This window comes from Callorhinchus milii, unplaced genomic scaffold (genome assembly GCF_018977255.1).
Source record: "Callorhinchus milii isolate IMCB2004 unplaced genomic scaffold, IMCB_Cmil_1.0 Scaffold1, whole genome shotgun sequence".
Taxonomy (NCBI): domain Eukaryota; kingdom Metazoa; phylum Chordata; class Chondrichthyes; order Chimaeriformes; family Callorhinchidae; genus Callorhinchus; species Callorhinchus milii.
The window spans coordinates 12624666-12643364 of record NW_024704742.1 but is presented as its reverse complement, the minus strand read 5'-3'; the positions used below and the strand labels follow the sequence as shown (position 1 = coordinate 12643364).

Genomic DNA, 18699 nt, shown 5'->3' with positions numbered 1-18699 from the left:
CAGGTCAACAATGATCATATTTTTGCAAAAAAATCATTTAGCTACATAAATAAGGCTTGGGGAATGGAACATTCACACATAAGAATTACAGTACTACATTCTATTTACAAAGCTATGTTTAAGAACGACGACAACAACTTGGATACATGTAGTGCCCCTCATGCAGGGTAGCATCCCAGAGAGCTTGACAATGGCGGAGCACGACGCCGAGCCGGAGGGAGGGGGAGGTGACTGTAGGCACGGTCGAAGAGGAAGGTCTTCAGGCATGACAAGGCAGAGGGATAGACGAAGAGTGTTCCAGGGTTGCGGGGCATAGTGGCTGGAAGTGCGGCCGCCAATGGTGGACTGCAGAGCACGAGGGACAAGCAGGAGGCCAGAGCCAGTCGAACGGAGGCAGCGGGTGAAGGGTTGCGGAGTAAGCAGAATTACTGACACAAATAAAATATACATGATACATTTAAAACTATGTGCTAGGAACTATCTAGGAAGAATTTCAATGCACTAGTGCAACCTCAGATCGGATGGTATACATGAAGTCCTTGTGCTTCATTTTCTCAGTTCATGTCATCTAAATCTGCAATTAGATTACCATCTTGCAATCACTTGATTATTCTATGTATTAGCAGTGAATGGCCACAACCCAAGCACAAACTATAGAACATCAAAACGTATGTCGCATTACAGCAGTCAAGAACAAATCAATTAAGTAAGCATCAAAGTAGTTAGGGAATGTTATAGATAAAACCGTTAAGATGCGAAAAAACTAATGTGCATTAGTAAAAGCATTTTTGCATTAATGAAGTTTTTTTTAAAGAGTCTGTATATTGAATTAAGCATAATTATTTGACATTAGGTGCTCACGTTTCCATTTATTATTAGTCTATGGAAAAGCAATTAACACAAGTCCCTGTGATATTGTACAATGATTTCCTGTTCAAATTTTCAGGAACCATAAGAACATTTCTTGTCCACTTTTATAAATGTCAGCATAACTTTGCAGCTTTCTCACAACACTGTTTATTTCAAATAATAGACTATCATTTTCAGTTCAAAAGCATAAAATCAGCAACCAAGATGATTACAATGCTACGGCTAAGAAAACAATTCAGAGATGTGTGTTCATCGAATTGAAAAGAACATCAAAATTAGAGCAAAACTAAGTTGCTCTCTGTTCGAAGTGGTTTGTTTTTCTGCCCATTTGGAATAACACATACTCTTACCACACATCCTTGTTACCTTCTAAATAAAAACTCAACAGTCTCCTGTACTGCTGGACTGGTTGGCTTGTTTCAACTGGTAGAAATCACACTAGCTGGTGGAAACTATTAAAATTTTAACATTATCATGTTTTACATGCTCATAAACGCTTAGAACTCTTCTATTCCTAAGTGAGCAAATTAGCTGTGGTTCCACCAACTTTACAGCTCAAATCCTGGAAGTAAAGCACCAGCAAGTGCACTCTAATTAATTTTATTATATTAGTTAATTAATGGTGGTTTTAATAGCAAGAGTGTATTGTGCAATTAATGCATATAAAGTGGTCTTCAGAGCTTTTTCAAAACTCAATATTAGAACAATGTGTGCACATACCTCTTCTTTTAAGTTTTCAGAGTCCATCTTCAAACTCAAGTACATAATAATGTGAGAAATGTTGCCAATTCCCATTTGGAAATCGGGGGCATCTTCACCCCACAAGAGCTTCATCAGATTATTAACAACAGTAGTTTGTTTTGTGTTGTGCTCAAAAGACAGGTTGGCTCCTGATCGTTCAGTGCTCGAGGTTTCAATGGTGAGTTTTACCTGTTACAAATCAGTTAAAAAGAAAATTGAAATCAAAAAGGAAAAAAAAATTGATGCATTCCCAAATTTGATTCTTCCATCAAATTTAATCATGCCCTCAATAAAAGCTGTTCACTGCATTTGCAGTGGAAAATATACCATATATTTTCATGTGTAATTATTGCTGCAGAAATTGCAAAACCGCTACAATATATGCAAAAATAAATCATCGCATAATAATTTACAAAGCAAAAAACCTTATCGGTGAGAAAACCTTACCTTGCCAGACTCGCGAGAATGGTTTGAATTGTTATCGTGAGATTGCCACATGCCCACCACAGCCCAGCTACTTTCCGCTCTCACTGGTAAGCTTTTTTTAAAACTGCGACCCAGTTTATAATAATCCTTGCATTTGATATAGCGCTTTTCACGTCGGGAGGACGTCCCAAAGCGCTTCACAGAGCACACTGTAAAGTGAATTGACTGTATATTTGTGGGCGAACGCGGCAGCCAATTGCGCACAGCAATGTCCCACAAACAGCCGTAGATTGAAAATGACCAATTTATTATTGTTTTTGGTTTTGGAGGGATTATTATTAGGCTCTGTGTGGAGTAAGGAAACTTGCCCAAGGTTTCGCCCTCTGCCTGGAATTGAACTCAGGTCTCTCGCTTGCAAAGCGAGTGCTCTAACCACTGAGCTACAGGACTCCACAGTATGCTCTGGTTTCTCTTCAGATCGTATAAACCTTATTTTCATTTCTTTCAATGTGGGTCATTTGCAAAAATTTGTCCACACGAAAAGATTAAAGATCTGACATTCCGCAAAAGTTTAACACGGGAATATATTTACATATATGGTAATTCTCTGAACTATTATCACATTTACCAACATATTTTATATAAGCATTCAGATACATTTGGTTTGGTCTCTAAATCAAGTGATAAAACCACTCCATTGCTTGGTGTTGCCATGGTTATAACATTTTATGAAAACCTAAAAGAAATAAAAAAAAGCAAAACCTTTTCATAGCTTCAGAGCTATAGAATTTGATAAGTGATATGCTTTTGTTCTACTGAGCAATTGTCAATTTCACCAGAAAGCTTAGATGCTGTGAGTCAGTTTAGATTTAATAATACCCCTTTCAGTATCAAATTCACAACACACAAAGCAAACACTGTACTCATTGAACATGCCCAAATATTTTTCTGGCAGATTCTACTAAAATGCATTATACTATATTACAGAATGACAAATCTTCTTATGGATCCTTATTTACTAATATTCCCCCCAAAACTCAAACTACAGTAGTATATACACTATGTGCAATTTCCCTCTAATTCATGTATTTAATTAAAATAAGCAACTTTTCCTCTCACTTAACTCCATAGAACATGTTCTTTAGATGCAAAATAACAAAGGTAATTTTCAGTGTGCATTTGCTATCTGTGAATATTTAGTCAAAATGTGTTTAAAAAGTATTTGTTAAAATCAGATATCTGCAAATGTGAAACAGTGAACATGCCCAAATGTGAAACATTTGCTATACGCAGCCTTCTGAAGTAAGAAGGCAATGTAAATGCATCCAGTGACAATTTATTACTGCATTTTTGAGTTGCAATGTTAAAGCAACATTTGTTGATACGAAGATACCACAGTTGGTTAGAAAGGGATGGGCATTTGCGGAGAAAGACAGAATTCATTGAACATTCATATTAATGTTCCTGCCTTGGATTGAAAGATAGGTTGATTTAAATGATTAAAATTCTTTAAATAAAAATAAGTTACAAACTACTGTATATTGACCATAGTTGATATTAATAGCAAGGTTAATTATTCTGCTCATAAAATATACATATTCAGATAAATAAAATGGCATGAGTTACAATTCATTTCACTTATGTTAGAAACAACACATGATATTGCACAAATCAGCCAAACCAAGACATGAGTCATGGTTTCATAAAAATTAATAGACCTTTGGAATACAATATTTGTTGAGACACAATCGGTCTTAAATTTCACAATCTGATAGTTAATGAGCGATAGACTAACATTTAATTAAGACCGATGCAGGAGCTTCTCCTGAGCCATCAATAGACAATACACACCCGAAATGGCACATTAAAGCTGCAGTAATTCCAACCCTCTAGTCATTAGAGTATTCAATCTCCATGACAGAAAAACAAAGCGAGCATCTCGGCTAAAGCACTAAAACCAGCTACTCTGTCAGACACTGAATTTTAAATACTCAATTAACTACTAATGAATAAACCAAGAGTACAATGTAAATATGATCTGAAGTCAGTCTGTGATCACATTTACTTTTATGAAATAAAATTCTTCTCCCTTTCACCCAAGCCAGTTTTGAAATGATTTAAAACAGTTATTGAATATTCAAAAAGCAGTTTACGTTATCACATTTAATACTATCAAAAGCTTATCATCCCTCAGTCAATCAATCGGCCTTAATTTTATCCATCAATTGGTAGATTGGTCAATTCTGACAAACAATTCTGATCCCTCCAACCCCAAATCAAAGCAAAACTTCTCTGCACTCTAAAACTAAGAGAATCCAACTTTCAAAAGGAAATTAGATAAACTTGAAAAGGACAAAAATGTCATTGTATGGGGAAAGAGAGGGGGAGTGGGACTGATTGGGTAGCTCTTCCAAAGAGCCAGCACAGGCACGATGGGCCAATTGGCCTCCTTCTGTACTGTATGATTTATGAATCCAGGGTCCTGCATACACACAATTCTAGCTGAGTAACTCACCAACTGTGGTGAACAAGGCAGTCACATGGGAGACCTGCTTCCTGGTCTTTATGTGCTTACTTACAAGTTCCTCAATTTTCCCTCTCCATATGAACATATGTCCTCCTCTAAAACTTCACTGCGTAACATAGGTAACCGAACACTGAGCATTAATTATTGTGGGAGATATTGACTTTCGTTTCCCTCTTGCACTCGACTGTAGTGTCAGAAAGTGTTGTTTTAGTTTTAGTGCTTCAAATTTAGGATTCAAGCTTGATATTCTTTTACTCTATTGGGATCGGGGGGAACAGAGTAAAAGAAAATCAAGCTTGAATCTTAAATTTGTCCACAAAACACATGCAGTTACTGCACTCTTGTGACATCCTCCTGACGTGAAAAACTCCATGCCAAATGCAAGGATTATTATTATTGGGCATCTATTTCTCTGAAGCACTGCACCATTTTGGCTGGATTATACCTCTTATCATAATTGTAAAAATGCACATATTGCAGAATAACAGTAAGTGGGATTAAAAACAAAACGGGAGATTCAACTGCTGAACATTTTTACTTATGGCACTGGATTAATAATCATAAATTCAATCATCTAATCCCCCAAATGTGATAATTTAATACATCCAAGCATCGGCAATAATGATTGTGGAAGGGAAAGTTTTACTATTAAAACAATTCCCCAAGATGAAAACAAAATATTTCCTTTTACCACAGAATGCTGATTAGATGTGAGAAAGAAAATATCCACCAGCCAAACAGAGTGCTCACACTCACCTAATAACTAGTCATTCAGCTTTCATTGAAGATTGTAGATGGCACTGGTAAACTATTTTGTTTGCTGGTACAAGTGCCTTGGAAAGATATTTGAAACAACACTTTCTGATAATGCAGTAGAGTGCAAGAGGGAAATAAAAGTCAATATCTATCACAATAATTAATGACTTTAAAAGGTTCAAACGAACAATTAATGTCACAGTTGAGTGTGCAATTCATAAAAAGATTCACCAAGAAGGGATGTTAATATCAAAATATTTTGTAAAGGAGAACAAAGATTACTCTTATCTCTAGCATTTTCTTACAATCAACAAAGAAATGAAAATGGTTTATTTTAAGGAATTCTCCAATAAATACATCAAAATACATTAATAATAAATAATTCTTACATTTGGTATATTGCCTTTCAGATTGTGTGCTTTACACGATATATTGTAAAATTAAGGGACTGTGCAGCTTGTGGGTGAACTAAACAGCTAATTTGCACACAGCAATGTCCCATAAACAGCATTGACTTCATCACTTTTATTTGGGGGATTATTGGCCAGGACTTCAGGAGAAACTCCCTTGTCTTTTCGAATAGTACCCTGGGATGTACAACATCCACCTGAACAAGCAGTCAGGACCTCAGTTTAATGTTTCATTCCACCACAGCACTGCATTGGAGTGAGTGTCAACTTGGACCATATGAGTTCAAATCAACTTAATAATAATAATCCTTGCGTTTGATATAGTGCTTTTCACGTCTTCTAGACGTCCCAAAGCACTTCACAGAATATACTGCAAAGTGAATTGACTGTATATTTGTGGGTGAACGCGGCAAATTGTTGTTATGAAAAAATATAATAATAATAATATTTTAAAAAAGCATTCAGTGCTACATAAATATAATAATAATAATAACCCTTGCATTTGATATAGCACCTTATCACGTCGTAGAGACGACTCAAAGCACCTCAAAGAATATATCCAGGAATGAAACTGACAGCTTGGTAAATTTTCAAGAATTGTAATGTAGAAGGAAATCTATTGTGTGGTCATATGTGCAATAATTCTTAGTCTACAAGAACAACAACTTGCATTTATTCCCATTTGCAACGTGGACAAGTTTTAGTAAAATACTTTGGAAAGTTGTGGTTAAGATTCACAGATGTTGGGAATCATAGGCAATGTTTGATTTAGTGCTGAATTGTTTGACCAAAAATAAAATGGGGGACAGCAGTATTTGTGGGGAAACAATACGTGGTGAGTGTTGAGAGAGGAAGTGATTTATGTCAGCCTGGCTCAGTTGGTAGCACTCTTGTCTCAAAGTCAGAGCGCTTAACAATGGCGGAGCCTGAGGCTGAGCCAGAGGGAGGGGGAAGGTGACTGTAGGCGCGGTCAAAGAGGAAGGTCTTCAGGCGCGACCTGAAGATGGGAAAGGAGGGGGAGGTGAAGGGGTTGAGGGAGGGAGTTCCAAAGTTTCGGAGCGTAGTGGCTGAAGGCACGGCTGCTAATGGTGGAGCAGAGGGTTCGGGGGACATGGAGGAGGCCGGACCCAGTGGAGAGGAGGCAGCGGATATTGCTGTGGGGAGAGAGGAGGTTAGAGAGATAAGGGGGTGCCAAAGAATGGAGGGATTTAAACACTAGAGTGAGAAACTTGAAGTCGATCCATTCTGTGATAGGGAGCCAGTGGAGTTTGGCAAGGACTGGAGTAATCGGGGTACGAAATTTGGTGCGGGTGAGAATGCATACGGCGGAGTTTTGAATGAGCCGAATTCTGTGAATAGTGGAGGAGGGGAGTTTGTTAGAGTAGTCCAGCCGAGAGGTTTCCACTTGTCGGGAAGACCAAAACTAGGGGCCATAAATATAAAATAGTCACCAATAAATCAAATAGGGAAATCAGAAGAAACTTCTTTACCCAGAGAGTGGTGGGAATGTGGAACTTGCTGCCACAAGGAATAGTTGAGGCGAATAGCATAGATGTATTTAAGGGGAAGCTAGATAGGTACATGAGGGAGAAATAAATAGGTTATGCTGATAGGCTGAGTTGAGGGAGGGAGGAGGCTCACGTTGGAGCATAAATGCCAGCTTAGACCAGTTGGGCCAACTGGCCTGTTACTGCGCTGTATATTCTATGTAATTCTATGTAATAAGGCAGATAGAGAGAGGTCTACAACCAATACAGGCTGAAGGAGATTGAAGGCCTTGTGGAAACGTATGAAGAAATTCAAAGGATATCAATCTGAATATTGTCTTGCATCCTTAACAATTTTAAAATGTTATCTTTAGGAAAAGAATAGAAAATTGTTCAAACTTTATGGGGTTTTGGCAATCATTCAGTGGTGTCCATTCTAAATGGGATCAAGTGCATCATAACACAGCATGCGTTAATTGCAAAATGTTATTTCCCTCAGATTTTTATTTTATTCTATTTCGTTTGGATAATTTCATTTTTAGGAAAAGAAGCATTTTATAGATTACACTAAAACTAAACAGTCAGGACCCCATTAAATAAAACAATAAAATAATTGTTTGTCAAAGTATATAACAATTTCATAAAAAGGGAATAAACAGATCAGAAAATATTTATATGCAGAAACAAACTGGCATTCTCCAAATATATTGGGACAGAGTATCATTGACCAAAAAATACAATACTGTCAGCCTTACTCAATTGGTAGTAATCTCGCTTCTGAGTAAGAATTTTCTTGGTTCAAGGCCCATGTTGAGACTTTGAAGTCACAGGTAACACTTCAATGCAATGCTGGGGGATGGCTGCATTGTTAGAGGTGCCATCCTTAAACCAAGGTCTTGGCAGCCTGTTCAGGTAGATGGTAAATATCCCGAGGCACTATTCAAAATGGGAAGGGAATTTCTCCTGGTGCTTTAGCCAACAATCCCCAGATAAAAATAGTTATTCACTTCATGGTTGTTTATGGGACACTGCTGTGCACAAATTGTCTGCCGTGTTCTTACAAATAGTCACTAGAATTTACAGTAAATCCTGTGAAGCGCTTTGCTACATCCTCCCAAATGTGCAAGGCACTTTACCAAATGTAAGGATTATTATTATTAGAATAATAATGTCCAAAGAAATTTTTAAACATACAGTACCTGCATTGGACCTGGTATACAGGACAAGACTTGCTCAATGTTCTCAGTGGTTACTTCCACATCATTTACAGCAAGAAGAACATCACCTGATGGACAGAAATCAAAATGTTAGTATTTATAGTAATTAGAAAAGTTCAAATTGTGAAATATAAGTTATATTCCTTAATTATTTTCCCAAACAAGAGCAACTGTAAAACATAAACTTCAGGCCTCATAGAGGATGTGTAGCACATGCGATTGAATATGGAGAATCTACAGAAACCACTCTCCAGTGCCTCCAAGCTACTAAATCAATTGGCAGAGATAGGTTGTGTGCTTAAGCTCTTGCCAGTCAACAGTATTTGGGTTAAAAATATATTCCTTTTAAAGAACACAAAATAAAAACCACAAATTACCACAAAATATTGATACTATTCATACAAAGGCTACTGAATAATATTTTTTAAAAAAGGAAAGTAACAGATTTTACATTAAAACTAAGGTATTTAAAATGACAATTTGAAGTCAATAAAGACAATGTTGTTTGAACAACTGCTGCCTTTGCTTCTTACTACTTAGCACCATAATTGACCATGAAGGAGTTGAGGGCACCTCAATAAATAGTAAGATGGTAACCCAGACAGAGACCATACGCAGTACTTGTGAATCATATCTGAGACATTCTTCTTAATACACTGAACAGGACATTCAATCCCAGTACATTACAAAAACAGCTGAGTGTCCCACTTACTCATCTTTATTTAAAAAAAACTTATTTAAGGTACTTCAAATAAATTCTGTATACAATAATACACCATAAGACACTCGTCCTGTAGCTCAGTGGTTAGAACACTCGCTTTGCAAGCGAGAGCCCTGGGTTCGATTCCAGGCAGGGCGAAACCTTGGGCAAGTTTCCTTACTCCACACGCCTAATAATAATTCCTCAAAAAGAAACAATAATAAATTGGTCATTTCAATCCATGACTGTTTGTGGGACACTGCTGTGCGCAATTGGCTGCTGCATTTCGCCCACAAATATATAGTCAATTCACTTTACAATCTATTCTGTGAAGCGCTTTGAGACATCTAGAAGACTTGAAAAGCGCTATAGAAATGCAAGGATTATTATTATTATTATATACAAGTAAAAAGGAATGCTGGAAAGGACAAAGTAACATTATATAATAATAATAATCATTGCATTTCATTTAGCACCTTACCATGTCTTCTGGAAGTCTCAAAGCGCTTCACAGGATATACTGTAAAGTGAATTGACTATGTTTTGTGGGCGAAACGCAGACAGCAGAATCCCACAAACAGTTGTGGATTGAGTGACCAAACTATTATTATTTTTTTTGAAGGGATTATTACCGCCCGGGGAAGTGATCTGCCAATTGATTAACAGCCAGATTCCTACGTACTGCTAGGTAAACAGTAAAGAAACATGCCCAATGCTTCGCCCTGCCTGGGAATTGAATCCAGGTCCTCTCGCTTGCGAGGCAAGTGCTTTAACCACTAAGCTATGTGACTCCTGATTCTAAACTGTTTTTACAATAGTTCAGTTCATGGGTTCGTCTTGAACATTCATACAATCCTATTTGGCACGGTACTCAATTCACCTAACCATAATGCTGGCATTTGATATAGTGCCTTAAGTTTTAAATTACTGTACTTGTATTTATAGAGAAGTTTCTCATCTTGGCAGGGCTGTTTGTCACATTGTTTCATGGCAAGGAGAAAGATTAGAAAAATTGTCAACTACAAACTATCCTACTCCAAGAAATTCATTTAAAGGGGAGCAGAAAGCAAACTTAATGAACATACACAGCATATAATAGAATCAATTCATTTTTGATACTTTGTTACATTTTCTGCTGTCACTTAGAAAAAAACAATGTTGAAATAATGGAACCGCACTGCAAAACAGATAAGCTCAGCTTGGAATACAGTAAGGCAATCCCATTAGGAATTAATAAAATACCAGCAACAGCATATTGCTGTAACTCAAAAAGAATTCACAAGCAATTGATACAAGCTATTACATAAAAGTGCCGCCCACAAAATAGTCACTCGACTTTACAGTCTCCAGTGAAGCGCTTTGAGATGTTCTCCTAATGTGAAAGGCGCTATCTTGAATATAAGGATTATCATCATCATCAACACAGAACTACTGTGATTATTAACTGAACAATATTATAATAATACAACAAAGATGCATCCCAAATGCTTTCACTTACCTATCAATATCTGACCACACCTTATTGCAATACTTCTATGAAGCAGACCATGTACCACAAGCCTTTCCTCACTGGTCACTTTGGTGGTTATTGGCTTGTCTGATTGCCTTCCTGTTGCAGTGACATTTCTCCTTGAAGGTTGATGAATAATGCCCACCAATGCTTCTAACAACTTTCTCCCTTGATCCTGTGAACTCTCGCGTTGTTTATTTGGATTGATGTAAACAAATACATCCTTATACGATATCTGAACTGAGACACCAGTTCTGGAGTTCGTTTGGTGTTTTAATATTGATGGAGGTCCTGGCGACAGACTGCTGCCCTCGTCATTTGCTTTGCTGCCAATGCTTTTATTACAAGAATGCGTGTACAACAGCTTTTTCTTTTTTAAAATATCTGTCAGTTTTTTAAGCCTGTGTTGCCGTTTTCCAGCCTCCTTGGATTTATCAGCAATAATCTCTGCCACCTTGTCACTGAATCGGACACGATTGGCCAGAGACTCTGGAGTTGAAATAGCCTGGATCAATGAATCCTCCTCGCCTTCGCTGAGCTCTAGGTAGAACAGCTCACCATTGTTCTGCACGTCATCCAGCCATTCAGGTTCAAGCTCGCTGGAAAAAAGCAAAAAGGCCACAGAGGTGAATGAAGAGGAAGATGAGGAGGACACCAAAGCCCTCCTGCTGGGTAGCTGAGACCTAGCCTCATGGAGTTGTACAGTGTTTCTGTTCTGGCTCATAATAGCTGCATAATGCTCTGAGCTGTCCGTAGCCAGGAGAGAAAGAAAAATAAATGTCTGTCTGAGCTTCAGTCAGCTTTCCCTTAGCAACACTATAGTCAACAAACACCATCCTTCACAGAGGCTAATTTTGTCAAACCATAGCATCATGATCACCATCATGAGAAAAAAGGATTGTTCAACAATTGCCATCCTTTAATTTGTTCTGTGTGAATGCATCTCTGTTGCTCACTCCCACTGTTGCCAGCAGCCGCTGTGAACAGTTGGGAACAGCTTGTTGATGGATGAGATAAGAGATATAAGCATTTATTATCTGAAGCATGCTCTGCATAAGATTACAGGCTCATATTTTGTCTCATTCCCATCTCAAGTATGAAAAGGGTTATCAACTTTCAAAGAAATGAACTGTTACATGAAAGAGCAGTGGATTTGATAATAAAGATTATTTTTGAAATAAAGTTTACTGTATTTCCCGCAGAGCTTTAGTGAATACCATGGTGCTTTCTAACAACAATAATTTGCAACTGAACATCTGAAAGCACTATATAAAACAAGGAATGGGAGCGGGGAGGGAGCTGGGGGAAGCAGATGAAGGCACCTGAAAGCATAGTCAAGGTTTTTAGACAGCCAAGATTTTTAAAGACAGGTTTTTAAAAGCAGAGTGGGAAGGTGCATGGAGGAAGGATTTCAGAAGGGAGTTCCAGAGGGTGGGTGCAAAGTAGCTGAAAGCTTCCCCACCTATGGTAAGCCGGAACAGCAAGGGAGGCATGAAACAAGCAAAATTGGTGAAGCAAAGGGAGAGGCTAGGGGAGTAGGAATGCAGGAGACTGCAGAAGTAGGCTAGGGCAAGGCTATAGAGGCATTTGAAGACAAGGAAGAGAATCTTAAAAATTGATCTGTTGGTAGATAGGGAGCCAGATGATGATGGGCTTATGGGTCCTAGTGTGAGAGAGAATGGGGGGTAGGGGGCGGGGGAGAGGTGGGAAGGAAGTGGAACCGGGAGGCTGGTGAGTAGGTATTAGGAAAATTGAGTTTGGAGGAGACAAAGGATGATTTCATCTAATTTCAGAAACTTGTTGACTTTCACAAAAATTATTTTGATAAGGTTTATGATGAAAAACACATACAATGGAAGTAAAAGACAGCTGCCTGGACAATATGCACAAGGGACTCCATTCCCCTTCTCACTTCTGAATTACACATGCTCCTAAACTTTTCTGCAAACTTGCTTTTCCAAGGTTCCCTGTGCCATAGTCCTGCATTGCAATCCACTTTACTTCCCAGCGACTGATGACTCATACCAACTGAACAATTTTCCAAAAACAGGAATGAGTGGATTAAAATAATTTTAGATATTACTAAAAATATACACACACACTTTTTAAAAATAACAAGGTCAGGAGTGAATTAAGTATACTGCTCAAATGTTACCTCACTACATTTGGGCCCAAAATGTCAGCTTGCACTGGCACAAAACTAACCTGACACTTTGTGCACATCTGCAATTTAGCTCCTTACTATAAATTTATACAGAACAAAGTATATAATCCTGAAAATGTACTACAGTATACAGTATTTTTTCCACTCAATTCACCCACAAAATACAATCAATCCACTTTACAATATATTCTGTGAAGTGCTTTGGGACGTCTCAACGATAATAGGGTGCTATATCAAATGCAAGGATTATTATTATTATTATTATTGATTATTAATGAGCCAGAACGGTTTCTTCTCTCTTCTTCACCACCACCATCACCTCCTCATTCCTCGCCCTCTCCCAGAAAGGTATGAGGGTGCTGCGGTTTAGAGAAATTTTACTTAGGTCAATAGATTTAGAAATTTACATATTCTAAATACACTGATCATCAGATGTCTGAGATCGACATCTCAACCCTCCACCCGCCCAGCAACCGTCTCTTCGACTCCCACACACTCTCCCCCAAACACACGCTTTCTCACTCAGACTCCCTGCTGTCTCTCTCTTTACGGGTATGGTGGTCCAAGCTGGACAAGCAGCAGGAAAGCTTACCCGACAGCAATATGTATGTGGTTTGAGCAGGTTAGACTCCAGTAGTTACCCCAACGCACACTCTGGGGTCCCCAAGCCTTGGCTCTTGCCGACCTGCATCTGATCCTCTCCAGAATTAGGTAAACAGGATGGTCCCTCCAGGGAGAGAGAGAATTCCATTCCAACAACCTATCTCTGGGATTTCCATGTGTAGGTGGGACACATGGAAATCTCAGGTTGGTTTGGATACTCTTAAGCGCAGTGATGGGTTTCCGCATGTGTCAGACACCCGGCTGACCAAAAAAATCCCCGCTGTCTCTCTGTTGTAGTTATTTATTATTGCTACTGTATATTTATTATTAATTATGTATTATTATTCCTTTCCGCATTTCTCTCTCTCGAACTCCCTACTGTCTCTCTCTCTTACTTATTTATCACCAGCATTTATTATTATTATCATTACTCAAGACTACATTTTCCTCTTTCTTACTTGTGTTTCCCCCACAAATATATAGTCAATTCACTTTACAGTATAAGCTGTGAAGCGCTGTCAGACGTCTCGACGACGTGATAAGGCGCTACATTAGATGTAAGGATTGCTATTGTTAATAATTATTGTTATTATTATTATTATTACTCAGTCTCTCCGCTGTCTGTGTCGTTGTCATTCTCGCTCTCGGATTGCAGGTCGAAGCCGCGGGGCTGCCCCGCGCTCATCGCCTCTCACTCTCGCGCCGCTTCACTCCGATCCGCGCGCAACCAACCGCCACACCGCCATCTTCCTCCCCGATTCCCGTCACGTGACTCACGGAACTCCACATCCCATTGGCTGTGCCCGGTGGCCGTGGTAACGAGGGAAGCCTCACCCCCGCGAATTCCGGCCACGAAATCAACCCCCGTTTGTAGCTCCAGTCCACCCGCCCGAAACCCCCCAATACCAGTGATGGCCGCTCTGGGGGATCGCAACCTGACCACTGTAGGTCTGTGCTTTTTAAATGCTGTAAGAAAAAGTCTTCAAAGGAAAAAACACGCGTTCTGCAGGTTTAAACTAATTGTTTTTAATTTTTTTAAATTTATAGGCATAATAATAATAAATAATAATCCTTGATTTGATATAGCGGCAATCACAGGAGGCACCGCCCAAAGCCTTCTGTCACGCACTGTGACAACAACCTGGGAAGGCTGAGGAGGGAGTTTCCACAATCGAACCTTGATGTGACGAATGTGTGGGTGAGGGTTTTGGCAGCCTGAGGGGTGAGGCAGTGGCGGGGTCTGGCAATGTTGCGGAGGTGGTGGTAGGCAGTGCCGGTCATGGCGCGGATGTGGGGGAGAAAGGACAGTTCAGGCTCCAACAAGACACCCAGGTTCCTGACTGGCTTAGTGAGGTTGAGTGTGCAGCTGTGGAGGCTGATGCTGCCAGCGCCCGAGGTGCGGAGGCGCTGGCGTGAGCCAATCAGGAGGGCCTCAGTCTTGCTGACGTTGAGTTGGAGAAAGTTGGCCCTCGTCCAGGACTTAATGTCGGAATTCCTGACAGGGAATATTTCATAAGTGTAAAGTAACCATGATTCATGATAGCTACCGATGCAAGTGAATTGTGAAGATGCTCTCGCGAGTGAAATGAATACAGTAATTCATGACCAAAATCCTGTTTATTATCTGAACTGTAAAGGAGTAAAGGTCTTTGCAGAGTTTTAATCCGTGTTTTACAGACTTCAAATATTATTGGTGAGTAAGATCAATGTGTGTGCATCATTTTCACCAGCTGTCACTTCTAAGCCATCTTGTTAATATCAGGGTCAGATTTCCTCTTGTGCCAAGCAGACATCTATTTTGTTTGACTCTTCTTAAGACCTCAGGATTGTGGAAGCTTTTACCTCTTTCTTTCCTTCTACAATACATAGCATACATGTGGAGTCCTGTAGCTCAGTGGTTAGAGCACTCGCTTTGCAAGTGAGAGACCTGAGTTCAATTCCAGTCAGGGCGAAACCTTGGGCAAGTTTCCTTACTCCACACGCCTAATAATAATCCCTCCAAAAAAAAAATAATAATAATAAATTGGTCATTTTCAATCTACGACTGTTTGTGGGACATTGCTGTGCGCAATTGGCTGCCGCGTTCGCCCAGAAATATACAGTCAATTCACTTTACAGTGTATTCTGTGAAGCGCTTTGGGACTTCCTCCCAACGTGAAAAGCGCTATATCAAATGCAAGGATTATTATTATTATTATTATTAAACTCAAGGTAAGCATCACCTAACCTTTACTACTTTACTAAAAAATCTCCCCCACCTTCCTCTCGGCTGCCTTGGAGTCATTTGACTCCTTCTCCTCTGGGCGTCCTCCCACACTGACCTACCCTCATCGGTCACCCTTCTCCACAGCTCCCTCTCCTCCACTCTTGATTCCCTCGCTGCCCTCTCTTCCTGAACCGTCTCCTACTCATGCAAATCACCTTGGTACACCAGCCACCTCTTCTCCCTTAAAGTCCAGGTCTGTCCCGCTGAGCGCACCTGGCTTAAATCAAACCTAACTGTCCACCGGCAGATTTGGCTGGACCATGTCAAATCTTACCGCTCCGCCCTCGCCTCCGCTAAATTGTTGTTCTACTCCAAGACAATCTTTGAGGCTAAGAACATCTCTAGGCTCCTCTTCTCCATCACGAACCGACTCCTTCGCCCACCCTTTCATGCCTCACCCATCCTCACCTCAAATGCCAACTGCGAAGCGACGTTGGACTTCCTCAAATCCAAATTCGAGGGTATCGGCTCAGCTGCCTCTGCCACTGCAACTACTATCCCTTCCCCATCTCCTCCTCCCTCCACAGCTTTGAACCCATCTCCCCCTCGTCTGTCATCATCACCATAACCTGTATGAAATCCACCACCTGCTCCCTTGACCCCATCTCCTACCCCTCACCTTACTTCCCAGCTCCACCTCCTTGCCCCTCTACTCACTGACATTGTTAATCTCTCCCTGTCCTCTGATACTGTTCCCACCCATTTAAAAACCGCTGTCATCATTCCAATCTTTAAAAAAAACTCCCTCGACCCTTCTTTACTCTCCCAACTACTGCCCCATCTCCAACCTCCCCTTCCTCTCCAAGGTCCTAGAATGAGTTGTTATTTCTCAGCTTCGCTCCTTCCTCTCCTGCCATTTCCTTCTCAAACCCCTCCAATCGGGCTTCTGTGCCGCCCACAGCGCAGAAGCAGCCCTGGTCAAAGTGACAAATGACATTCTGTCCATCTGTGACCAGGGCTCCCTCTGCCTCCTCGTCTTCCTTGACCTCTCTGCTGTCTTTGACACTGTCGACCACTCTATCCTCATCCACCGCCTCTCCTCTCACCTCAACCTCCACGGTGCTGTCCTTGATTGGTTCAGATCATACCTCTCACACCGCCTGCACTTCATCTCCTCAAATAGCTTCGGAGTCCTGTAGCTCAGTAGTTAGAGCACTCGCTTTGCAAGCGAGAGACCTGAGTTCAATTCCAGGCAGAGGGCGAAACCTTGGGCAAGTTTCTTTACTCCACACACCTAATAATAATCCCTCAAAAAAAAAAACAATAATAAATTGGTCATTTTCAATCCATGACGGTTTGTGGGACACTGCTGTGCGCAATTGGCTGCCGTGTTCGCCCACAAATATACAGTCAATTCACTTTACAGTATATTCTGTGAAGCGCTTTGGGATGTCTAGAAGACGTGAAAAGCGCTATATCAAATGCAAGGATTATTATTATTATTCTCCTGTAGCCTCCGGACCATCTCGTCCGGCGTTCCTCAGGGCTCTGTCCTTGGTCTCCTCCTCTTCAACATCTATATGCTCCCTCTTGGTGACATCATCCGCAGACATGGGGTCAACTTCCACATGTATGTGGATGACACCCAACTCTACCTCTCTGCCTCCACCCTTGACTCCAAGACCACTGCTGTGCTGACAGAATGTCTGTCAGACATCAAGTCCTGGATGAGAGCTAACTTTCTTCAGTTGAACGTCAACAAGACCGAGGCTCTCCTGTTTAGCTCCCGTCAGCGCCTCCTCACCTCAGGCGCTGACAGCATCACCATCCATGGTTGCACACTGCACCTTGCTAAGCCAGTCCAGAACCTTGGGGTTTTGTTTGTCCCTCAACTATCCTTTCTACCCCAAATCTGCATCATGACCCGCTCTGCCTTCCCCCACCTTTGCAAGGTCGCCCGACTCCGACTCTCTCACACCGCAGGCCACTGAAACCCTCATACACGCTTTCATTACACCAAGGTTCGACTATGCAAACTCACTGCTTGTCGGCCTCCCCACATCCTTCCTCCACAGGCTGCAGATCATCCAGAACTCTGCAGTCTGTGTCCTCTCCCCTCTCCCGCACTAGGCTCCGTGACTTTATCACCCCCATCATTGCCCAACACCACTGGCTTTTCATCACACAGAGAATACAGTTCAAGGTCCTGGTCCTCACCTTCAAAGTCCTCCATGGTCTTGCTTTCCCCTCCCTCTCTGACCTCCTAACCCCCTACCATTCTGTTCGCTCCCTCCGCTCAGCGGGCTCCAGCTTGCTTCACGTCCCCCACCTTGCTCGCCCCACTATCGGCGAGCTGGCTTCCCGCCACTCTGCACCCACCCGCTGGAACTCCATCCCACAGTTCCTCCGTCTCGCCCCCTCCCTCGCCACCTTCAAGAGCCACCTTAAGACCCTCCTCTTCAACCGTGCTTTCGATCTCCCTGCTTCTCCCCTGCCCTGCCCCCTCCCCCACCTTCAGCTCAGGTCCGAAACTCTGTCCAGCACCTTGGGACGTCCTCCCGACGTAAAAGGCGCTATGTAAATGAAATTTTGTTGTTGTGGCTGTTGTTACTTGATTTAAGTTGGCTCCTCTTCTAGTCTTTTTTGTCAATATTCGCGCACTATAGACCTTGCTTTTTGTAATCAAAATAGCACATTGATGTAATTTAATTCAGTTTAGGTCACTGCTTCCTGTATTTTCTTGATTTTTTTTGCAACTTTAAAAGTTGGGATGCTAAAGAAAGGACTATCAAATGTCATAAAACCCCCAACCTCCTTAATATAAAATTTCAGTATTCAAATTTAAAATGGCTAAACATTGAATTTGTCTCTTAATTCTATGTGTAACTCAAAACCAAAGACTGTACTGCAATAAACCTGAGCATATCAAGTGTAATTTGTATTCTGTGTTGGATATTTCTGTGTTCACTAAACCATGAGAAGGAAAAAGCAATGGTCAGTCAACAAGAATAATAATCGATACCTATTAAGGTAAAGTTTTCCACTTAAATATAACGATGTAAAATAAATAGATGGCAAAATT

The 18699-nt window shown here is 40.8% G+C and overlaps 1 protein-coding gene across 1 annotated transcript in view; it reads right to left on the bottom strand.

Annotated features, from left to right (window-relative positions):
• The window catches only part of intu (inturned planar cell polarity protein), a 36936-nt gene extending 22763 nt beyond the window's left edge, over positions 1-14173 (bottom strand). The window contains exons 1-4 of the mRNA XM_007910682.2: positions 14017-14173; positions 10633-11243; positions 8417-8502; positions 1591-1800 (exon numbers count right to left, since the gene is read on the bottom strand). Of these exons, the coding sequence (XP_007908873.1) occupies positions 1591-1800; positions 8417-8502; positions 10633-11243; positions 14017-14096 (987 nt within the window). The 5' untranslated portion in view covers positions 14097-14173. The remainder of the gene's footprint in view (positions 1-1590; positions 1801-8416; positions 8503-10632; positions 11244-14016) is intronic.
• Positions 14174-18699: the final 4526 nt, after the last annotated feature.